At 36.4% G+C, this 23,556-nt stretch overlaps 1 protein-coding gene across 1 annotated transcript in view; it reads right to left on the reverse strand.

Moving 5' to 3' along the window:
• The window catches only part of ARHGAP29 (Rho GTPase activating protein 29), a 50,010-nt gene that overhangs the window by 1,882 nt on the left and 24,572 nt on the right, over positions 1 to 23,556 (reverse strand). The window contains exons 4-22 of the mRNA XM_053950901.1: positions 17,034 to 17,130; positions 16,604 to 16,676; positions 12,882 to 12,942; positions 12,145 to 12,282; positions 11,793 to 11,857; positions 11,243 to 11,353; positions 11,060 to 11,140; positions 10,580 to 10,768; positions 10,204 to 10,341; positions 8,753 to 8,943; positions 6,781 to 6,947; positions 6,106 to 6,234; positions 5,823 to 5,921; positions 4,163 to 4,326; positions 3,741 to 3,929; positions 3,460 to 3,597; positions 2,292 to 2,524; positions 1,221 to 1,527; positions 948 to 1,056 (exon numbers count right to left, since the gene is read on the reverse strand). Coding sequence (XP_053806876.1) covers positions 948 to 1,056; positions 1,221 to 1,527; positions 2,292 to 2,524; positions 3,460 to 3,597; positions 3,741 to 3,929; positions 4,163 to 4,326; positions 5,823 to 5,921; positions 6,106 to 6,234; positions 6,781 to 6,947; positions 8,753 to 8,943; positions 10,204 to 10,341; positions 10,580 to 10,768; positions 11,060 to 11,140; positions 11,243 to 11,353; positions 11,793 to 11,857; positions 12,145 to 12,282; positions 12,882 to 12,942; positions 16,604 to 16,676; positions 17,034 to 17,130 — 2,679 coding nt within the window. The remainder of the gene's footprint in view (positions 1 to 947; positions 1,057 to 1,220; positions 1,528 to 2,291; positions 2,525 to 3,459; positions 3,598 to 3,740; positions 3,930 to 4,162; positions 4,327 to 5,822; positions 5,922 to 6,105; positions 6,235 to 6,780; positions 6,948 to 8,752; positions 8,944 to 10,203; positions 10,342 to 10,579; positions 10,769 to 11,059; positions 11,141 to 11,242; positions 11,354 to 11,792; positions 11,858 to 12,144; positions 12,283 to 12,881; positions 12,943 to 16,603; positions 16,677 to 17,033; positions 17,131 to 23,556) is intronic.

Raw genomic sequence — 23,556 nt, forward strand, 5'->3', positions numbered from 1 at the left:
AATAGATGTGACTGGATCTTTTTGCCAAGAGAAATCAGCAAGACTTCAATGACCCATTGCTAGGTAGTATTTTAATGGGATAGCAGTTTTTAGGGATAGCTTGTATACATACTAGCAACACCCAACTCTAACCAAATGTAAGCATTTCACTAGCAGTAAAATACATACTGTACAGCTGTAACCAAAGAGAAAACAAAGAGACACTTCATTTTTCGGCTGGTTCTTTGCCATTCCTGAACATTTTCAGTTTTAGTATGTTTCAGGATGTCGCACTGTTGATGTACAGGACATGACTGAAGTGGTAACATCAGACGAAAATCAGCACAATTAAAAGGGAATTTGTATAGTTACTCCTAAATGAAGTACATTAAATAATACCTACATTAAACCAAACCCCTACAGTAGCGTAGGCAGATAAACAGCGAAAAAATTTCAGTGTTAGAATTAGGTTAGCAAACCTGGGCTTTTTTAAAGCAGAAATATTGATATCCAAAATGCTCTAATGATCCTGTCAGACAATTAGTCTTTCCAAAGCCTTCTGGTGTAGTTCCAGTGAGTGGCAATGATATAAATTTTGGGGGAACAGTGGTCAAAATACATAAATTGCTGGGTATTAGCTTACAGCGTTGTAGTGGATTTCAGAAATCAGTCACAGCATAATTAGGACATTTTTTTTTGTTTGCTTTCTTTAAAATAAGGGAGAAACCAAGCCACTGTTATACTCTCTTACCAAATACTTTAAGCTCTGATTCCATAAACACAGATTTCTTAAAAGCCTTTAGAAAGATTTAATTCTCTGTTCTTATCACAAAAATAAACAGTATATCAAAAAGTGATGAACAGGTTTTATCATTTGCTTCTGTCTATATTGCAGAGCTACATGCACTATAATCTAAAGCATCCAGGGCTCCTTATTCACCCACACCCAAATTTAACAGCATACTAACCAGTTACAGATACATCTGCTTCTTCTTTTCTATTCTTGCTATTCTTCGATTCCAAAAAGAGTGCAGCTGTTTCTGGAGCTCTTTCACATGGAACTATTTGAATACCCTGCTAACAAAGTCAGAGCACAAGTAAATGAGAACTCAACAAAAAAGGCACTCCTTATCAAAAAAACCCACAAAGACTTATTAGAAATATGCTCTGGAATGCTCCAGAATTTAACACACAAGTTAATGTGGCACAGGTAACATTGTGGCAGCAAAAGAGTCACTCACTTCCTTTACAGAAACAAACGATTTCCTCTGCTGCTGTGGCTCCCTCTCATCTGCTGATAAAGCAACTCTGACTGTACCAGCTGTTTCTTCAGCATGGGAAGCACTTAGAAGTGGTTTCAATGAGACATCAAATATCTTTTCATAGTATGTTATGAGCAGCTCCACTACTCGGGCCTGATAAGGGTAGTCCACAAGTGATGACAACGAAACTGTAGCATCGGTTTGACGTGGTCTGATCAGAGTTGGGCCAAATATTATGCCAAGGTTGCTGGCTGACATTTTATTTTCATCACACTGTTCTGTAACTCTGCACAAAGAGGGGGGAAAAAAACCAAAGCAAAAGAAATCCCCAAGTGTTAGAGGGTTTTATTATTTCAGAAATACTTTTGATATTAAAATCTTATGTCTAAAGAGGGTAAGAGACAATAAAAAACAGAGTGGGTTTGGTACGCAGGCAGAATCTGCAGTGCAAATCACATTTAACAGTGGCTTGAACTTACCACACAGGGTGTTTTTATGTCCTATTTGTTAAAGTTATTTGTGGCTATTTGGCATTTCTGGAGTTAGGGAAAAGAATGTCTCTCATTCCAAGTAATAACATAGCTATACCCCAGTACTACCCATTTTTATAGGCAATCATTGGCTTAGTACATCATCATACAAACCACCATTTGGAGGACAAGGAAGTGAAATATGAAGAATGGTTATTAAGAGACATGATACAAGTTTGTTTTCTGTTAATAGCCACCAAATCACTGCCCTATCTTCATTACATCACAATTTAAATCATATTTAGATCCCTGCATGTGACATAAATTACTACTGACCCCAATGCTAGCAGAGAATCAAAAATAATGGAGGCCAATGCTTTCCCTGCTTTATTTCCCTTTAATATTCTTCTCTCACTTGGGAATTCATTACATGGGAAAAACTCCAGCAACAGAACAGTGTCATCAAAGGCATATATGACTTCTTCCTCAACCGTCATCAAAAAGGTACAAGAGATTCCTAGCATACAGCATGTAGCAGTTAAGTTTTCAACATTAGTTTGCATTTAAAGTATTTTCTTACCTGTGAAGGTGTCCAATAAGGTACTGAAGAGTGTTATAATTTGGTACAGGCAGTTGTTTCAGAAGATCTTTAATTTTAATGATGATCCTATTCAGTTCAATACAGAGTGACTGTCTTGTCTTTGCTTTGGGGCTAGCTTGTTTAGCATCCAACTCCTCATTAGCATTCTGACTTTCTTTTGCAAGTCCAATGAACTCATTGTAAAGCCGAAACAAAATCAAGGGCTCTGGAAGCTGAAGAAATAGGAACATTTCAGAAACATACTTAAACCTGAATTTTAACTGTTTCCTTCCTGTTTTTCTTCAACTTTTCTGGTCTAGCATCTTTTCTTTGATGATGTTCATGAGCTCAATCCCCAATTTTCCTTTTTCCAATCTACACCTTTTTCCAGATACCATTTGCTAACCCTTTACCACAATAGCTCCAGGACTGAGCATTTATCACAATTTACTGAAATAAGATTTCAAGAAAAAAAAAAAAGATTATTTCAAAATCACTTAATGGTGATGATCATAGGATTGGAATGCTCATCTCTGACAGCCAGCATGAGGAAGAATACAGGACCATCCAGCTAAAGGCTATTCCTTTCAGGGTTAATACATTTTCAGAGTGACTCAATTTCACTGGGCAACATTGCAGCTTCATTTTTTTCACATACATATTGAAACTGTTTTAGAAAATTAAATCATGAAGCTTTAAAGCTGTTTTAGAAGAAAAATATGGATAATCCCTCCATAATGAACGAAGTGACCACTATGAGTGCTTCATGACATTTTTGTTAGTGGGTATTAACAGCAATGTATCAGCATCTGTCTGCATGAAGAGGCAAGAATGTGGGAATCTTTTAAACTCCATGTAAGACAAGCAAATTCACTAATCAGTAAGGTTTTAGAAATAAACTCTACTATGAGTAGACAAATAAAAGCTTGTTATGCATATGATACTAAAGAAAGCCACAATTTCCATATAGAATACATACTGTAATCCCAGCACTTTTCCCAGCCCTTGTCACAGGCTCCATGTGCAAATAAAGAAGTCACTGCAGTTATACAAGGCACTTGTTTAATTTGCTGCTGTAGGACTGCTGAAAAGGGGTGGTTGTTTTGCACTGTGCTGAAGAAATATACTACAGCACTTTGGTTTTCCATCTGACCTCTCAATTCCATACCTGGCGGAGATACAGCTTGAGAACATTGCTGATATCATGTGCATAGAGTTCTGAGAGCTCGACCAAATCCTTTCCATTTTCAAAAGCTTGACAAAGCTTTTCAACTCTTGACTTGGCTCCATTCACACGATAGATGCCCTAAAATGACAAGACGAGCACAACTCTATTTCAATTTGGAAATGGAACTTGAAAAACACAGATGATACTGACAACATTAAAATCTTAAAAGAATTTTTTTTTAAGATTGTGTCAAACTTAAGTATGAACAAACTTGGGCATACCTTGACATTCAGTGCTCTGCTTTCAATTTCTGATGTACACTTTTTGATGATGAAAGGAATACCATCAGGAATATTTTTAGCAGCTTGGGCAAATTCAACTCCAAATAAGTGAAGCCTTCCATGAAGTTTTTTGTGCCCACATTGAATAGCTAAAGTCTCTAAACATTTTTTATGGCATGCAAGTGAACACTACAGGGGAAGAAACAAAAAAGTACATGGCTTGATACAATCCAATACCATAAGAAATATTTCTGCTGTTTCTCACCCCATATATGAGCAAAACAAAAAAATTGTTAGCATGGTGTGCCTCTGCTTTAAGTTCATGTGGTTATACGAGTCACAAACTCCAGTTTTTATACAGAAACAAAACTCCCAACTTTACATAAATCCCAAGCAGCAATTAAAACTGATTTTCAACTTACCTCCTCACATTCAGCTCCATGAAATACTACTAAGCCGTCACATTCTCTGCATTTAGATGGAGCTCTCAGCTTCCGTAGTTTGTGTGTTTGTGCTGCTTTGGACATATTAGCATTTCTAAAAGGTCCTGGAGAATTTGCAGTTTCAGATGTGAGATCATTTAAACCTGAAGAGAATTTCCCTGTTATAGTCATTTTAATATCTACTACTGGGGTGGTAGTTACTCTGATTTTTTAGAATTGGGCTGGAGAACACAAGTCTGTAAGTAATGGCAACTATCAAAGTAATCAAAAACATTTGAATCACAAGGAGGCAACACTATGTTGCCGTTTACATTAACTATCAAACAATCTTGTGTAAAAGCAGAATCAAACAATCATTTTTGCCTTATTAAGTATTCCGTTTGTGGCAACGTGAAAATATTAGGACATTTAATTCCAACTGCTCTGCATTTCAGGCAACAATTCATGGAAGTTTAATTTTATACATTTAAAAATCCTGTACTAGAGGATGAAAGATGGCTTGTTTTGGCCTTTAGTGTTTCTGAAATGCTTAAAAAATGAGTATTTTGCAGCAAGGAAGAATTAACACACACTCATGGCAGCAGCCTCATAAAATAAATTAAAAAAAAAATCACTGATTCTGAGTTTCCTGTAACAACGTCAAGTATTTTCTAGAGGATTCTAACACTAAAAAGAATAGCAACTGGTTGTTTTTGTGTCCAAATTTTTTCAGGCAATTTACTTAAAATGCTATCAACAACTCTGTGAACCAAACCCCTTTGTTTTACAGATAACTTAAAATTATCACATTCACTTAATTGCCCAGAAAGCTTCTTAAATGCTCAAGCATTGATTAAACAATACCACTCTAAATGAAAGCTTGCATTCAGTAACACATTGCCACACTTTAAGTCTAGATCTGAATTAGCATTGTTTACCACAGGTTCATTCCCAGAAGGCAAAGTAGACATTTAGGAAATAAGGACTAAGTAAAGAATTTCCTAAGGGCTTTACTGAGCAAGTGCCACAAATTTCAAAATTACTTTTTAAGTACCATAGACATACAACAGAACTATTTCTGATAATCTACTTGTTCAGGTTTCAATGCCTGTGGCAACACTGTCGTTATACAGTCAAAATTCATTTGAAAATTAGAAATGGCCTGGTCAAATCTGGGACAGACATTACTGAACTCATTTACCTTAGCTGAAAAGGTGAAAATCTCAGTTACTACCCTAAACATTTGGTTCCACTTTTTTTTCCAATTTGCCACTTATCAACTCAATGTATTGGTGCATTTCCCAAGTTTAGAAGTGATCTCACATAACTCAGTATGGAGCTAAATTTAAATGCAAATGTCCGGAGGGAATGGTTAGTGGATCATTTGCTTTACCTCAAGAGGGTGACAACACTAGAAGTGTTCTATGGTTGTCCATACAGTAACCTAAACATATAAAGGCAATTCTGCACCACTTCATAAAAATTACTTGAACACTATTCTTCATCTCTCAACCTGAAGTGGATGCATATTGTATTGAAAAACAATGCTGCTGGCAATCACACCTTGTTAAAGTACCATTCTTAAGACCATTAAAAAGAAAAGCCACACACTGTAACTAAAAGCATCTTCTGGGGACTCCAGGTACAGAAACAACATTACCACAGTCTGAAGGAGATGGTGGCTCTCTTTCATCAAGATCATCTGCAGATGACATAGTCCCAGTGGAAGGTGTTCGGGGAAGTCGTCTTTTAAAATCCCCTATGATGAGAAAAAGCAGATGAGAAAAATTTTCAGGAAGCTGTAAGTATCAGTCCCACCCAACTGTTCACTTTTCATTACATGTTCTGCTCAATACTTATTTATTTAACAATGATGTCTTCACTAATGTGAAACAGTGCAGGGAAAAGACTTCAGGTTAGTCCAGCAGTGAGGGTAGCCGTACCTGGGCTGGCAGATGGAGAATCCATGGATCGGGACTCACTGCTCCCCCCTGCACTTTCAGAGTCACTGCACATTCCTCCACTCTGGTTGCCAACTGACCATGACCTGAGCGGTGGTGGCCCTCGCACTGCTTTTGAAAAGAAAGTTCGCTAATTCCAAATGTCAAAGACAAAATTTACTTCTTTTTTAATTGAAAACTAACTATGAGTATATTCAAAATAAGAAAATTTCCATGAGTTACATGAACATGCAATATAGTGAAAAAACCCCAGGGCATATATTCCTGTAAAAGTTTCAGGAGCTAAGAAAACTCATTTCAGAAACTTGACAATTGTGCTTTTGCAGAAGACCTGCAATCAACATGAAATTTATAAAGCCAATGGATTTTCAATTGCTAGAGTTTCAATTGAAAGAGTTTAGTCCACTGAGTTTGACAGTACTAGCTGTTTGAATTGTATCTCACCTTTCTTGTCAAAGGATCTAGGCTCAGGCAGTTTTCCATTTGTCCTTATTATGCTCAAGTACTTATGTTGCATAGGCTTTGAACTTTACAATACATTTTTAATCCTTCAGTGTTACATTTCTGACTGAGACACCAAGCATTTTTTTAAGGTTTTTTTTTTTTTAAATGTATTTATTTAGAGACTGAACTCCAAAAGAAAATTAGAAGAACTACCTGGAATATCTGTGTTGCTGGAAGATCTCTTCTCTCTAACCTTTTGTGAACGATGATAAACTGGGCTTCCCACATCATCTAATGTCTGAACAGGAAAATCTCCTGAACACTGAGATAAATTACCATGGGATGTATGGACACTGTTTGTTGATTGCTTATTAAAAACCCTTCAGAAAGAAAAAAAAAGTAATTTGAAGAATGAATAAGACAGAAATTCATGAAAAGGAATGCATTTTTTTAATCCCTGGGCATGAAAAATGCTACATTTTATTACTATTCATGAACATATATTTTTGACATCATTCTCATAACTACATTTAATTCAAAAATTAAAAAATAAAAATATTATAAGTGGCCATTTATTTTCAATTAAGTAGATGAGATTTCCCAGTGTTTTCTCTCCACACAGAGAATCAGCTTTTCCACATCTTCATGTATTATAAACATTATCTTGCAGACTTTGAAAAAACTGTTCATCTGAAGGTAAGAATAATCAGAAGCCATTGTATTCTATGATTATGCTTTCCCCTCCAAAAGGTTCTCTGACCAGCCATCAGAACCATCCACCTATAAACACACAGGTGTTCACATACTGTGCTTTTTAAATGCACAGAAGATATGTTGAGGCTGTTAGTGTCAGTCCATTTTGAAAATCCACTCTCACTGTAAGAACATAATAATGTTAACAGTAATTAATGTAAAATGCTGAAGCACCCTGGGGACAAAATAGCCTGCTGGCCAAGTTTAGCAGTCAGGAAGCTGTTCCTTAACCAGTTCTACCCTATCAACCTTAAGGGAAACAGAGACTGAAAAACATTCAAATTTGCATTTGTTCAGGGAACAGTCCCTTAAATTAATGCAGACTCAAACAATAAAAATGATCAAGTACATGAAGAATCACAAGGCTGTGACAAAGAAAATAAAAGGTGGGTAGAGAGGAGGAAAAAAAAACATGCTCCTATAAATGTCAAGCAGTAAATAGCTGGGAGAGCACACAAAGTGTTGGAAATTTCACGCTCATCAGTTTCTCAGGGAGCTACATAGTTAAATCCCCCAAAGTCAAAGTTTATGAGTATAGCCTAAATCAGTCTTAAAAGGCAGGAAATTTACAGACAAGAATTAAGAATCTCAGCTTTAACTTTGAATTTCCTGCCTTTTGTTGGTAGAAGTCTGACTCAAGCATTTGGTTTTTTGTATTTAGTTTCCTTTTGAAAAACGATGACGACGCTTTCCTGTAGAACTGTGAAACACACAGATTGAAATGAATATTCTGGTGCTTTAGTGCCAAGATGACCATTTTACAACAAATTAAAGGTGGAAAAGCATTTGGCATGCTGACACAAGAAGCTGTCTTTATTTTGAAGTCTTTACTTCCACATTAGCTGGATCTTTTGTTTAACAACAAAAACTTCTATTTCATACAGGTTGGAAAAAAAATCATTAAGTTATAACATGTCCCTACAAATGGACTCTGAGCTTTTTTTAGGCACATAGCATGAGATAGAAATCGAGAAACACTTCCTGCCAAAAAGTTGCCAAATGTAAACAGTAAGAAAGAAGATACTGTATGTAGCAGCAAGGCTTGTAGAAAAGGAAAACGACCTCTTCAGACTTTCTAAATTGATTTTCAAGTACTAATGCCACACAACACTACCAGATCAAAATTTAAATTTTTGTATTAAACACTATCTACATTAAAATAGTAAAAAGTCAAGTCTTGCACAACAATTGTCAATGTTTTAGCAAGTATTATTGCATGAAATGACATTCTGCCTTAGAATTCAGAGGCAGATTTTAATGTCAAAATTATTTACAATCTACCATCTAAAAGATGAGACAAAGAGAATAGTAAAGCATGGTAAAACACCAGGATTCCTTTTGTTCCTCCAAAAATACTGTTTTATTCTTAAACACCTATGCCTAAATGTTGCATTTTAAACTAAGCAGTTGCCACCTGTACTTTGGCACTTACCCATCAATCTGTGAACTCTGGGTTTCAAAACAACCTGATTCAACAGGAACACCATCGTTTGGCAAACTTTTCACGAACTCTGAATACTGCTGACCAGGGTCATAGAGTTTGGCACTCTCACAGAGAGACTGGCAGTTAACTGGCAGAGATACAACCTGAGCGTGTTGCAGCTGGAACAGGTTAACTGTTGCCTGTTGGGAGAAAGGTTTTCATTATTTGTAGATCATTTACTAAATATTTCGCTTACACTTTGCTCAACTCAATACCCTAGCAGAAGATTATTTAACAATAAGACTTGAAAACTTCTAGAAAATAGTAACATGTTACTTTTTACAGTCAACTTTCAGGAGAATTGCACAAGCTTCATCTGTAGTAAGAGATATGACTATTTCTCTCCTCTCTGGGTTATTGAACCCTTCCACCAGCAAAGGCAATTCCAATTGCTTCTCACTTTGGGTTGATCAAGATAAACAAGGGCTTTTGCTATCAGAAGAGCTTTTTTCATGTTCTGGAACGAAGTAGTTGGAATTCCAAACCCAGGTGAGCTCCATAATGTCTTGAGACATGAAATCAACAAATCTCTGTCCCAGCAGGCAGATTAACTGAACACTTTCTTCATTAAGTTACCTTACACTTCTAAGAGATTTTATCACATGCCAGAGACCAGAAAAGGGGGACACTGCATAACTGCTTCATCAGCTTTCAGATTGCAAAGCAGTCTGCAATTTAAATATATTTGGACTTACAAGTCTGTCTATACTTTCTACTGTTCTTAATGGGTTGGTTTTAGGGTTGCTTGTGGAGCAGGGTTCAGTTTGATGTTTTATTTTCCCTCCCTGTGCCAGCATTGAATATTCATTGTCTCACCTAAACATACAAACAAAAAAAAAAAACCCAAACATGCCTTGGCATAATGAGTTCTTACATTCTTCAGGCTTTTTAAAAAAAATCTGTTCATGTCATATGCAGTTTTGACCATCACTTCTCTATTACACCAATAAATTAGCACATTCTACTAGTCACAATGGATCCTGCAGTAACTGAGACTGCCAGCAAGGCTGAAGTGTGTGAATATCCATGCTGGGCTTGATCCAAACATCTTTGCTAATGCACTAATCAAAGCAAAGAAAGTTTAAGCAACTCTTAAACAACAGAGGAACACTACTGCCATCAAAATTTTGAAAAGATTTTTTGTAAGGATTGTGGTAGTCAGGGTGCTTGCAAGGCAACAGCTTATGAAACACCCAGAAATGTTCAAGACCCCCCCCCACATTTTTTTTAACTCCTACCAGAAAGAGAACACAAATAGATTAAAAGTTTTCCTCATTTTTCTGTTGGCTTGACATCTGTCCTTTGAAAGCTTTCTATTTAAAATGGGGCTTATGGGGCCTTCTCTTACTTCTAACAGTATATAAATATCTATGCAAAAATATGTTAAAAACCATGCTTACAGCTTTAAGAGTAAGATCACACTGGTAAATAAGCTCCCGAAGCTGTGTTAAAACATCACTTTTAAAGCTTTCCAAATAATTTCTTTTTTCTTCAACCTCTGCCATGCTTGCTTTATAGTGTTCATTGGCTTCTTCAGCCTAAAGAAAACACAAGTATAAAGAGTTGATGGACTACAGGCCTTGATACTAGAAGCAAGAAAAAACTCCACTCAATATGCTTGTATGTGAGATTCCTTTTTCAGATAAAAAACCCAAAGGAGCATAGCATGATTAAAATTAATAATGCTAACTCAACTTACTCAAATACCCTGTTGAGAAAGCATTAATAAAACCAGTATGGACTTAACTTTAAAAGCAAGGAATGAAACCTCTCTACCTTTTGAAGAGCTTCCTCTTCTAACCTTCGTTTTTTCTCCAGTTGCTTGCTGAAATCTTTCACGAAGCTTCCACCTGAGCTAAGCTGCTCCTCCTCAGCACGAGCAGTACAGGATTTTGCCTTTTCATACTCATCTTGACGCTGTGTATACAGCAACTTGGCTTTTCTGAGAGCAGCTTCCAGCTCTTGCTGCAGAATGCAGCAAAAGAAAAAGGAGAAGAGTAAACAACATTAATTTTTCAGTTATTTAATGGGATGTTTAAAGAGACTAATGCACAGTCTGTATGATGCAGTACCAAGCACATTGACATTGAAAGACAATCTCTTACAAATGCCAGATTGCCATGAAATGGACAGTTACATCTACATTCACTAGGCATTAGATACTGTGTGAATATAAGTGCTTAACAGGCTAGTTTCAAAGTTTCATCCTTTTGAAGAATTCTAGACTGAACACTTAGATATGAAAGAATTACCAACCATTTTTTTCTGTTCTCGCTGCCAAAGGTCCTTGATATCTTTCCTTTGTCTATCCAACTCGTTTTTCCTTCCAAGAAGAGGCTAGATAGGAAAGAGTACATTAAAAGGCATATAGGCTGGAAGTTTGTTCTTTTAAATATTCTATAAAATTATATATACTTTTGTCTTTTTCTTTAAGCATACCTGCACAAATTTGTTAGACTGGAGAGCAGCAGCTGTTTGTTGCCAAAGTTGACTGTTCTCAATATCATTTTGAAAAGCATTAATGAATATTGACTGGAATGGCATATAATCCTAAAATTACACAAAACATGGTCTAGGTAAGACAGAGGTGTAATGACATTCTAAATGTCTGTATAACTGAAGAAGATTTTTAATTAAATTTAGTAAATTATTTACTAAAATAGTATGAATGTAGAAAATTACTAATTTCTCATCTGTGATTCATTTTACTAGGGAAAAAGTCTACAAGACCGAATCACAAAGCATACAAAATATTAGTCAGAAAAAAGAATATTATGGATCTGCATATTCAACAAAAATAATATTATATGTACAAATTTCCATTACATCTTTCCATTTGTTAAATGAAGGTCTTTTTAATCACTGCTTTATCATACAAATCAATTCTGTATCAGCTTAAAAATCCATTCCTCAACATCAGAGTTTTGGCCTGGGCAAGCCATCCAATAAAGATTTAAGACTAAGATAAACCCCTTAGGTATACACTCACCTGGTGTCCAACAACAGCTTTAGCAGTTTCAGCCATTTTTGCTAAGTTTTTAGCACACTCCACTTCTGTTAAAAAAATTTCACCGTTACTGTTTACATTATAACACAACAACTGTTATAACACATGCTAAATGCTTTTTACAGTCTTCCTTTAACAAACAGACTACAGAGGGGACCACCTTCACTTTGTTACAGGCCTTTAATTATAGGAAATGCATGATAGCTCTGTCCACTTCAGCGGAACAGCTACTAATTTAGAAATCACATTATTGACAGTCTGCAGCACAGAGGCCTGACAACAGATTTAATTTCATCATGACAAAGCTGATTAAATGCCAGAAAGAGCCACTCACCCAAGCTAAGCTTTTTTTCTACCCATGCGACTACATCCTTGGTGTATTTTGACCATGCTTTAGCATAGGACAGAGCCGACTCAATTCCACTGTCATTTCTTAGGAGCATGCTATCAACCTCCTCTGCTCGAAGATGTCCTGCAAATAAAGCATCCAACACAAAGAAGTGATTTCTAGACATGACCACACACTGAGAGCAAAGCCAGTATTAGCCAACTGTGAATGCTTAAGCAGCTCTGATCTTGAGTTGGTCTTTAATGCTAGTTGACTCTAAACAGGACTGACAGAGGTTTTAGAACAAATTAAAGGGTCATAGTATTTTATCTGGAGTAGTCATATGGTCAGCATAACTTTCTTCAAGAAAGTGACCCAACCAAACACCAATCATATGACAACACACAGAAGGTGCTTCAGGCCTTCTCCCTCTCCCCCACCACAAAAAAAAACAAAACAAAAAAACAAAAAGCAAACAAAAAACCAAAAAAACAACAACAACAAAAAAAACCACAACAACAAAACAAAACAAAAAAAACAAAACAAAAAAAAACCACCAACCTGGGTTGGTTGTTTACAAAAAAATGAAACCTTTGCAAGAACTTTTTTTCCCCCCCCCAGTGAAGTTGTAAAGACAGCATAGGTGTAAAAAAGTGACCAAGCAACCAACTTAGAACATTTTTATAAGAAAAAACCCCACAGATTACAAAACAGTGTTTATCAATGTTAAATGAATGACCTACCTTGAATATCATCCCTTTCATGCAGTGAACCCCCAGACTCCACAGACAGATTCTCAAAAGACTGGCGTACAAGAAATAAAACATTAAGTTAGCAAAGAAAATCTCTCACTGGAACTGAAAGCTAACAACATAAATGGCATTAGCTGCCTCTTCATTTTTTTGTAGATAGAGCAGATAAAGCAAACTGCACCATCACTCCCTCTCATCTAAGGCACAACATTTTTAAAATTCCCATTGTTGTCAAATGAAAAAAAAAAAATAGCAAGGAATCATTATATACCTTTATATTAACAATCTTGAAAGTCTGTGATGAAAGAGTTAAATATCCACCAGATTTTTTAAACAATTAAGTGAGCTCCAGCTTTTCTTAAATCCCTACCTATCTTTTAAAAACCTTTTCACACAGACTTAATGCCAGATACATAAAACAGACACCATTCTACAAGCCATTATAATCTTGTATTTCTTCCTCAAGGGAATAAAGTTTTTTGTAAATTACTTGCAGGTGGTGCACTGTAGGCACAACAGCTGACTAGCAACACTTGCTAATGAAGCCCTGAGAATCAGTACAACCTGACAGAATGTAATCCAATAATAAAAGGAATTTAGCACATCACATCATCCCCTACCTTTGTCCTCACTGCATTTTGCTACCCCTTTAGTTGTTCAAGTTGAATTATTTGTAAAGACTGTGCTGTAGACCTGACTGCTCAACAAATTTAAATGAATAAAAAGTTTGCTTTGTAACAACTACCCCCTTAAAAGCCAAACCAAAACAAAGAGACATCAAACCCTACATAATTTTAAATGGATAAACTACTTTTGAAAACTTTTAAGCACAAAGCAGACAGAAAACAAAGGCCAAGAAATAGCTTCAAAGTGCCCTTAAGCTTTGCAAGAACAGCTTGTTTCCATTTAGACTTTGGCACTGGTTTATTTTCAGACATTCACTAAAATGGAGCATGGTTATCAATGATGAAAGTAGTTTTGGTTTGTTGGGGTTTTTTTAATGTAAATGAAAACTGAACATAAATCACAAAAATCTCTCAAGAATCATTGTTTACTTCACAGCAGAAGCAGCTTTTCCAAAGACCAAAACATGCAAGGTATTAATCATCAATGACATCAAATAGAATCAAATTAAAACCACAGCCTAAAGACCTGCTTTGTTACTATTACAGTGGCTGTCTAACACAAGAGTTTCAACAAAATGGAAGGCTTTTCCAGAACAGGTGGGAAATCTATCTAAAGCGTCCCCAACTAAATTGGTACAAAACCCCTAAAATCGGAATTTAGCAATGGACCAATATTTGGTTGCAGAGAAGGCTTGAAAATTCCTAGATTTAGTTCAGATTTTATATAAAGTATTACTGTCTTCAAGATTATTTAAAAGTTGTTAGGGGAGAAAAAACTAGTAATTAGAAAACCTCTATACTTTATATTAACTTGATGCACTTTTAAGTTCTGGTCCTAAAATTTTTTTCCCATTTCTGTAAGACCTATATCATTGTAGTCCTGAAAACTGTTCACTCCTTTCCAGTAAACCAGGCACAGTAGTTAAGGCAGCTAATCAAAGGTCACTCATTCTTTCACATTCACCCATTGCAAATACGTAATACCAAATTTTAGAAGCAAGCATGAACAAATGCTTTTATCTATGTCCTACAACTTAGCAGAACATGATCCATACAGCTTGCCCCCCTCAAGCAACCCAATGACTCATCCCAGTAGCCCTAGAGAAATTAAAACCCTGACTTTCGTTTCCAACTTCAACCAGTCTCTTCTGCCTTTTTTTGCCCCTCATTACCCAACTCTCACCCTAACACAGGCAAATCTCTTCACACGCTTTGAAAATTTTATCCTTCTTCTTTATTATGCTCTCAGATCTGCACAGCACCAAATAGCATTCAAATAGCTTGTTGAGTAATGAAAGGTCAGACATGCCTGTCTGGTCTCTTCCAGTATACGTTAAAGTGCTTTTGTTTTTAATTAAAAATATCTTTCCTTCCACCTTGTGCATCTGGTTGAACTACAAGAGCTAAAATGAGAACAGTTGCATTTGCTAAGAGGGTTTATACATATCATTTAACTTAAGCTTCCAAGTGGAATGCCTAAAGTAAAGAATGTAGACTCCCCTGCAGTCAAGAGAAGCAAGATCAGCTCTGCCCACCCCCCTCCTTGCAGCCATCCTCATCAGCTTAATTAGGGAGGTCCCTAACTAAAGAGGCAATTAAAATATTTCTCCTTAATCGACCCTCAAAGTATTTACATGTTACAATCTACAATATGTTATGCTCTGTTTAAAATACAGCTAGCTGCTATGATCACTGAACACACACAACTACAGAAAAAGTTAAACAGCTATTAAATATTTTGCATTTAACTCCTCTTAACACTCAACTCCTAGTTGGCCTCCAAATTTCTCTCTGAATTGTAAATCAAAGTAAAATGATTCACCTGTTAAATGTGCATTTATTTGCCTAAATGAAAATGCACTTCAGACAGATTTCTAAGAAACTGAAGTATGTTACCCTACCTGCTCCAAAATTTGTAATTTTGGCTTTCCCCTCACCCCCATGTTCAGAAGACTGACCTTTTAGACAATCAATCATTCACATCACAGTACAATATATAAGACCATCTCTTTCCACAAGCAGATATTTTTGCAATGCAAAACCATTTCAAGATAAAAATGTTGCAAAATCAGCACCTTCCTTTTGCTGGTGAACCAATTAGATAAACCAGTACTTCTTCAAATAATCTCATTTAATTTACATGAGATGCTGGGTTCTATGCTATTTATTTCATACTGTTTATCAGTGACCTAAATTGAAGTTTGCTGGAACCAGTTTTCTTAGCAGCCTACTTTTCTTCCATATTGTTTATGAAGGTAAGTTTTGTAGCAGCTACAGAAGTAGAATTTGTGAGATAACACACATGGGAAAAAGATGGATTATCAAATATAGTGAAAGTTTGAAAGGACTATTCAGCTGTAGCTGCATGGCTTGCTGCACACAAGCCTGTGTGAAGAAATGCTAAGTTTTAAGTATGTTTCAATAAAGCCTTTTAAAAAATGCACAATCTAACATTTTTAACCTTGCTGCAACTTCGCTTGTAATACATACCGATTATCAATTGTATTTTCCTTGCACGTAACTCTTAAATTTATTTCTTTTACCTGAAAGTCTGCTCAATACACAAAAATTCAAAACAGAATTTGGTACTGAGCATTTTTCAATCATACCTTCAAGAGTATTTAAAAAAAATGTTTCATATGTTAGTGTTTTTCTTTGACTACCTGTAAGTTGACAGTTCTTTTAGTGAATTGTTACTGAAACAGTTACAGCACAAATTGGGTACCAAAAGAAAAGGTAATTTTGTCATAAATACTAGTCTTTAAAAGCCAAAAATGAAGTCATTAACCCTTTGGTTTCCAGGTTTAACAGGTCTAACTAGTTCACCGAGCAATCATTCAAGTATCTTACTTTTCCCATTTTCACTTAACCAATTTAAAAATCTCAAAAACAACAACAGCAGGTAGCCCTGTCAAGTCATCATTATCATTTAGAATTGAGAATACGTTGAATGCACATTTTTCCTGGGTTGAATCTTGTTTTAACACACAGATGACTCCAAGTGTCCCAGCCCAATGATGCAGAAAGTTTCAGTGGAACTGAAGCCTCCTTTACATTTTACACTCCAAGAGAACGTGTTTAGCCTACCCGACTTCTCCGAGATACAGGAAGTCCCAATGACGAGCCATTGTCTACATCTCCCATAAGGAAGTCTGATACACTGCCAGAAAAACAAAGAATTGTGTTACTTCATTACTTTACCTCACCAAGCAGTTCTGTGTCACTGAATTCAAAAATTCAGAGTGTGTTACTAAGTCCTTTAAAAGTTCTGCAAATCGTTTTTAGTAGACATCTAATATTCTTTGCAATTTCTCTACCATCCTCGATTTCCTTATTAAGAAAAAAAGAAAAACAAACTGACAAAAACCCAAATAGTAAAATTGTTCTAGATGTAGCTAATTTAAATTACTTTATCAGAAAATAGTTGTACAAAAGAAAACTGAAGTTTTTGTTATTGTTGTGTCTTATGAATTGGCTTCATTGAGTTCTTAAAAACTCTTTCTGGATTCCAACTTACATGTTTCCAAAGGTGAATGCCAATGTTTCAATGGAAGAAAATATTTCACTGAAGAGTTCTCGCTTATTTTCTTCATTAACTTCTTTGAAGTTCACCGCTTGCAAAAGAAAAAAAAAAAAAAAAAAAGAAAAAAAGAAAACCAAAGGGTGAGAGGTGGGGTCAATTAAGCAAGTTTACCAGGCCTAGAGACAAATTTAATACTCAAAGTCTCCTACAGAACATGCAACATTATGCTTTTCTGAATAATTGAAAAAACATGGTTTTAAAGAAGATTAGTAAGAAAGTAAACACTAAAGGAAAAAAAATTAACACAATCCAGATGCTTCCCACAATGAAATCAGAGTACTCTTGCACTTCCTGTATCTTCCCACTTAAGGAGCAGCTTTGTGTGGAAATGCTGGTAATGCATGAACAAAACCAGTCATTTACCAACCAGAGTCAAATCACACAGCAGCACCACCACCACAAAGCAGCTCACAAATGCAGTCAGATATTGGAACAGCTGTTCCTTTTCTGAGTAGAAATTTCAGAATTCCAAACAGGAGCAGTAGTTTGTGGGGGTGTCCCCTCAACTGAATACAATCCAGAACACAGCATTTCTGGCTTGAGTACAGGCAAGCAGAAAGTTATCAAAAGGTGGTGTCCACTGCAAAACCCTTCAATTATTACCTCCACAGTCTGGCAAAAGCCACTCAGTTTTTCCTGTTAAAAGTGGGGAAGAAACTCAGCATAACTATTGGTGGTCCCAAAGAGTGTTGCTGGACAAATTAGATGGTTTAAAGTGGTGATCAAGTACTTAAGTACTCAACACAGCATTTAGCACACTTCTGTGACAAGCTGGAATAATGAGACAAGAAGAATGATTCATCTAGAGTTTCTATTAACACCTACTAAACAAGAAGAGGGAGGGAGAAAGGACAAGACAAAAAGCACGACCATTTTTGTTTGGTTTCAACTTAACTCCTTAATCAATGGTGACTGGGAGATATTTTGTAGAAAAGCTGCATACATTCCTTTGAGCTGAAGCTGTATCCTCTGGAGGGAAGTTTTTCCCAGAGTTACATTGTGAGAAATGACAACTTCACATTAGTATTTAAGTTTTCTTTTTTTCAGTTTACTGTTTTTTTAAAGTTTTCTTTTTAAGCACTGCAATATTCTTAATTCTCTAGATGTTTAAGTCACACATGTTCACACCTATTTTAGGTACTGCAATGACACATGCACACGTACTCAACTCACATCACTTTTTGCAAAATTTAACAAGGTTAATTTGTCTTCCTTACATTTCAAGTACTAACAGAATACAATAACTTGTAGAAGTAGTAAAAAAAAAGAAAGTTAAAATGTTGCCTATTCTATACAAATTTTCTCAGCAAATTAACAGGCTTTAATTTTAAAAAGTATTCAAACTTCCTGCCAGGTGCCTAAATACTAATGGGTAACAAACAAAGAAAGTAGAGTCATCTGCTCCCCCATTAGACTTCCTTTGTGAAAGGAAAAGTTTTTTACCAGTAAAGTAACACCGTTAAATCCATTCCTTTTTACACATTATGGCAACAAACTTGATCAACTTTTAATAACAATTATCTATACAAAGCTATTACAGAAAACACAGATTCTTCTCATGGGCTATTTTTACAATTATTTGCATATACAAAATAATGTTGTAATAAGCAAGCCCACAGCAAAAAACAATTAACGCATATTATAATAACATTGCCAGTCTCTGTTGACACAGTTCACTACTAAATTACAGTTTCTCCTACCTCTTCATTCGGCTACACTTTGTAATTACAAAAAAAAAAAAGCCTCTGGCACCTTTGTTTGAAATGAGATTTGATAAAGCTCCACAGATTTCTTTTTTTTTAAATAACTTTGTAAATAGCAGTGGACTTCTTTTTTTTTTTTTTTTTTTTTAATTCAGGTTAGTTAAAAACCTCAGCTTTCCAGAAATAATGTTGTGCGTAAGACTAAACTTTGCATTCCAAATCATTAAGCAACAACAGTCACAAGGAAACCTATTGATTACCAGTCCCTAATGACTGGAAAAATCATTTAAGAGCTGGCATGAAATGCAAACTGTTTCAAAATTAGAAGGAATTAGTAAAATTGTCTATGTATTCAAAGCACTTACCACAGAAACATTTTTATATCCATTAGCTGCGGTGTCTTCGGAGAGAGAGCACTTCTTTCACTAGCTAACAAGGCATTAATATAGAGAGCCTTTCCCTAAAGAAATGCCGTCTGTTTCACTCTGCCTTCCTGTTCCAGGAAGAGTTTTGTTAAGCTTTACACTTTATATGCCAGAGAAATCCTTTCTTTTCAGGATCCATCACAAAAGGAATAACAAATCGCTAATTTTTCAGATTTACTTCTTTTCACTTCTCCCAAAACAGGTTAGTCTAACCTCTTAGTAATTCAGTAGAATACCACCAGCTTTTTTCCAGCTTACCACCACTGGAATGCTGATGTACTTAACGTCAACTTTAAACCACGCATTCTCTTTCCCCAGGACATCCTGACTGCACACAATAGCTACTGACAACAATGAACTATAGTAATCTTGCTATGTCTGGAAATGACAGCTACCTATCTATAGTTCTGCAGATTTCAAAGCAAGTATACAACTAGACAACTCTTTTAAAGCAAGATTTCAGATGACATATAATGAACTTCAGAAAATCATATGACAATGATACTTTAAATTCCAAATCCAGTACCAGAAATGCAAGCTTAGCTTGCAGTGGATCTCTATTTCCAAAGCTATCTTCAAACTGAGGCGGGTTTGGCAATCTCATTAAAATGCTGCAGTATGCTGCAGTTTCAGCTCTTGGATCATGCCATCAAAACTTTTTCCAATCAAGCACAGATCAGGCTGGGGAACCCAAAACACCCATGAAGGTTTTGGAAGTGAGAATCCCAGAAGTTGAAGTATTGCCTGACGACATTTGATCAATGCTTCTAAAACGATGAAGGCTGACAACTGTCGAGACTGAAGGGCAAGCAGGGCCTTTAAAAGGTGATGGATAGCTCCCAGTGAACTCACAGGCACACAGCCCGTGGGACACAGCCATGCTGGAGTCTGCACAAGTTTGCAGGACTGACAGCAGCAAAGCTGCCCTGCCAGCTGTCTGCAGAGCTTGCTCTTTGCAGGTCAGTTTTCTCATACATGATGGCTATATATGATAGCATCACCATGCATTTTTTAAGACAGGAATACATCCTCAATCCATGCTTTACTAGCTGACTTATAAGAAGTAAGCAACCAGCTGACTTCTTAGAACCGAATACTTTTGCAACCAGTTTTATCTTTAAACTCACAGCAGTGCTTTCAAAAACCTTACAGAACTATGTCAAAAACAAAACAACCACTCAAGCAAACAAAAACCCAATAAAGACCAAAGGATCACTCCCTCTCTGAAAAAAAAGATAGACTCTATTACTTATACATGCCTACTTGAGTGCTTGTAATACTTCTTGTTATTACCTCTCTTTTCAAAGATATGTAAAATAAATGGGGAGAGGAACATAAGTAAAAAGAGCAATAGTATGGAGATTGGAAATAGGCAGAAGAATAGTCTTGTATTCTAGAAAAGATCAACAGGCTGTCCAAGCCCCACTGCTCTACTTTTAGTTCTTAGTGCCACATCATTTCACTAGCCTGTACTTACTACCAGGTTTGGCAGCCTCCTCAATTTGAGCTGGATGCCAACAAGACAATTTCAAGGAACGGTTTCCTACTCCTTCCATATTCATTCAGAGCAAAATTTATCATCACAGATGCTCACTGAATTACAAAACTGAATTCCTTTAGTTCAGTTTTTTACTCCTTGTTTGAGGTATTTCTTTTTGATGCAGAACTACTGCAAAAAAGCCTATGCTTAAATAGGAAACTTCTACAAGACAAGTGTCATTTTCTGCTTTACCAGGAATCAGTATTCATTCTAGTGATTAAGTCAAAGGCTGTAATTAAGAGCAGAAGAAGAGTACAAAACTTGAATTCAGCATGGGATCAGGAGAACCATGTACTCTGGGGCCATCAACTATTTAAAGGCATTGAGTGGAATAATAACTACAAATATGATGCTGTGCCAGAATGGGAAGTGACTTACAAAAATGGGAATCTAAACAGGTTCCAAGCAAGATGCTTCAGTAAGTCTCAATTCTTCCAGGTCAAGTGAGGTGCCATTTAAAAGATATTTTTCATGAAGCACTCAAGTAGGCATGTATAAGTAATAGAGTCCAAAGAGGCCCAGTGAGGCATGTCATGTCCAAGATATAACCAGAGAAATCAAATGCGTCATGTCCCACTCTTCTCACTGCCATTTTCTCTCAACCTCAGTCCAAAATAGCACAAGTCTGACAAACCTGTACTGCCAAGCATGATTCTCCATAGCAAGATTCAGGAGCGTGTTACAGCTAGTTTTTCCTTCAATCTATCTAAAAGGAAAAGCATTGAACATCCAAAGCAGGACAAGGGACACATTTGTATCATTCCCAGTGAAGGTCCTGAAAAACAGCCAAGAAGCTTGAAAGAGGGTCACATACACTCTAATTTTTGTTAGCCTTTGAAATATTCACACTTGCAATAATCCAAAGCAGGGTAGTCTCTTTGCACTGGACATTACGTTTAAAGCACAGTGCAACTTGTCATAGTTATGAGAACACAAGACACTAAGACTTCACGAGTCACTAAGGTTACAAAGTTATTGTAACTGATTTAATGAAGAGCAAAATGCTTTTGTTTGTTATAATAGCAGTATGTCCCTATATGAAGTTCCAAAGAAAAACTAGATTTGAAACTCTGACGTTATGCAAAGACTCAAAAACCAGGAGGTGGAATTACATGTAAATCCCAGCTTGTTTCTATTTCATCCTCTGCTAAATAAACATCAGAATTTTTCCATGCCAGGTTAATTTTCTTCCTAGTTATAAATCCAACTACAGAGTGCTTCCATATCTTTTTATAGTTCTGTCCTCCAATGACAAGAAACAGATGAGTCACATGAACTTTTCATAATGTCACATTAACAAAGACAGGGAAGCCAGAGGAAAAAGGATACTGGATATGTCCTACCAGCTCCTCACATTCTTGTAGCTTCCTGTTTATTCAAAAGCTGCATTACCTCTGGTGAAATAACCACAGCTGAAAACATGTGAATGCATGTGTTACACACAGGTCAAAGTAAGCAAATCTGAGGTCTGATATGCTTATAATCACCACAATGTGCTGTATTTTTATTTCCGCTGTCTCGGTCCCAGCTGTCATACACTTCAGTTTGAATATAAACTTGGAGCAGTATGATCTTCAGAAAAAGAACAGCTGTAAAAACCAAACAGGTGCTAAAGGCAAACTGCCTTCACATTTACCACAGATTCTGTTGGGGGGAGGTAGTCTGTGTTCATAGAGCAAAGGCTTCGCTGTTCACAGAGAAGTAGGACTGAAGTACCAGTCAGAAAGAGTCCTGAAGGTTTGAATCTCCCCATTTCAAGCTCCAGAGGTGTGACAAATACAGTATGTGTCTGAGCAAACACTGACAGGCATTACCAAAATCTTTGTATCAAAATACTTGTATCAATGGCTACAAATATTGAGGCAGTACTGTTTGTTTTCAGCTCTTGTAAATGGCAGCTCAACCCCTAGTGAAAGAAGATTTTCAGATAGGCTACTAAACTCTATCTAAGCCTCTTTTCTTTTTCCCTTTTCAGTTTTAAGAGCTGGTTTTCTCCTCTTGTGAGGTAGGGGGCTGACTCATTCCTCCAGGAGATTGCAGGAATCTAGTAACCTGAGTGAACAGTTGAGCTCAAGTGCCCAGAGAGGGCCTCTAAGTGTTGCAGGATCACTGCCATGATCCTGCTTTAGACTTCTGTGGATTTTGCATTTCATGCTGTTAAGCTTGAGGGCAGTTTTAAAACAATATGATAGGATTTACTTGCATACCTTAGGTCACTTTTCCTCAATATTTCTTAAATTAAATAAGTTGAACATTGACCTGTGACCACTGAAATTAGAGCAGAGTAGAGGACAGTCATCTTACCACGGCACTTAAGCATGGAAACAGCTTGTCTGAGGTGGAAGAATTATGTTCACTAAACAATTAACATGTTCACTGAACACTAACTACCACTGTGTTTGTGTACTTCAACTCTCCCCACGATCAACAAACAAACAGCACCACAAGGGATATCCCTCTGTGTTACCTCTAAAGTAAGTTCAGAAGTTATAGAATTGTCCCATGATCATTTGAAAAACAGGTACAGAACTACAGGAAACTCAGTGTGTAACACAAAGAAAATGCAAAGTAGTCTGCTAGTACCTGCCAAGATCAAACAAACTGGCAAAACCATATATGAATAGGAAGAATCCGTAAGAAGCTTGGAAGAATCCAATATATAGGAATCAGGAAGCTAAACACATTAGCATTTTAACTGATATTCCCACTTTACTGAATCAACAGTACACTTCAGACATACTAAGATAAATAGGAAACAAGAAGGAAGGCCAAGACAAAGAAGAAAAACT

This window comes from Vidua chalybeata, chromosome 9 (assembly GCF_026979565.1).
Source record: "Vidua chalybeata isolate OUT-0048 chromosome 9, bVidCha1 merged haplotype, whole genome shotgun sequence".
Taxonomy (NCBI): domain Eukaryota; kingdom Metazoa; phylum Chordata; class Aves; order Passeriformes; family Viduidae; genus Vidua; species Vidua chalybeata.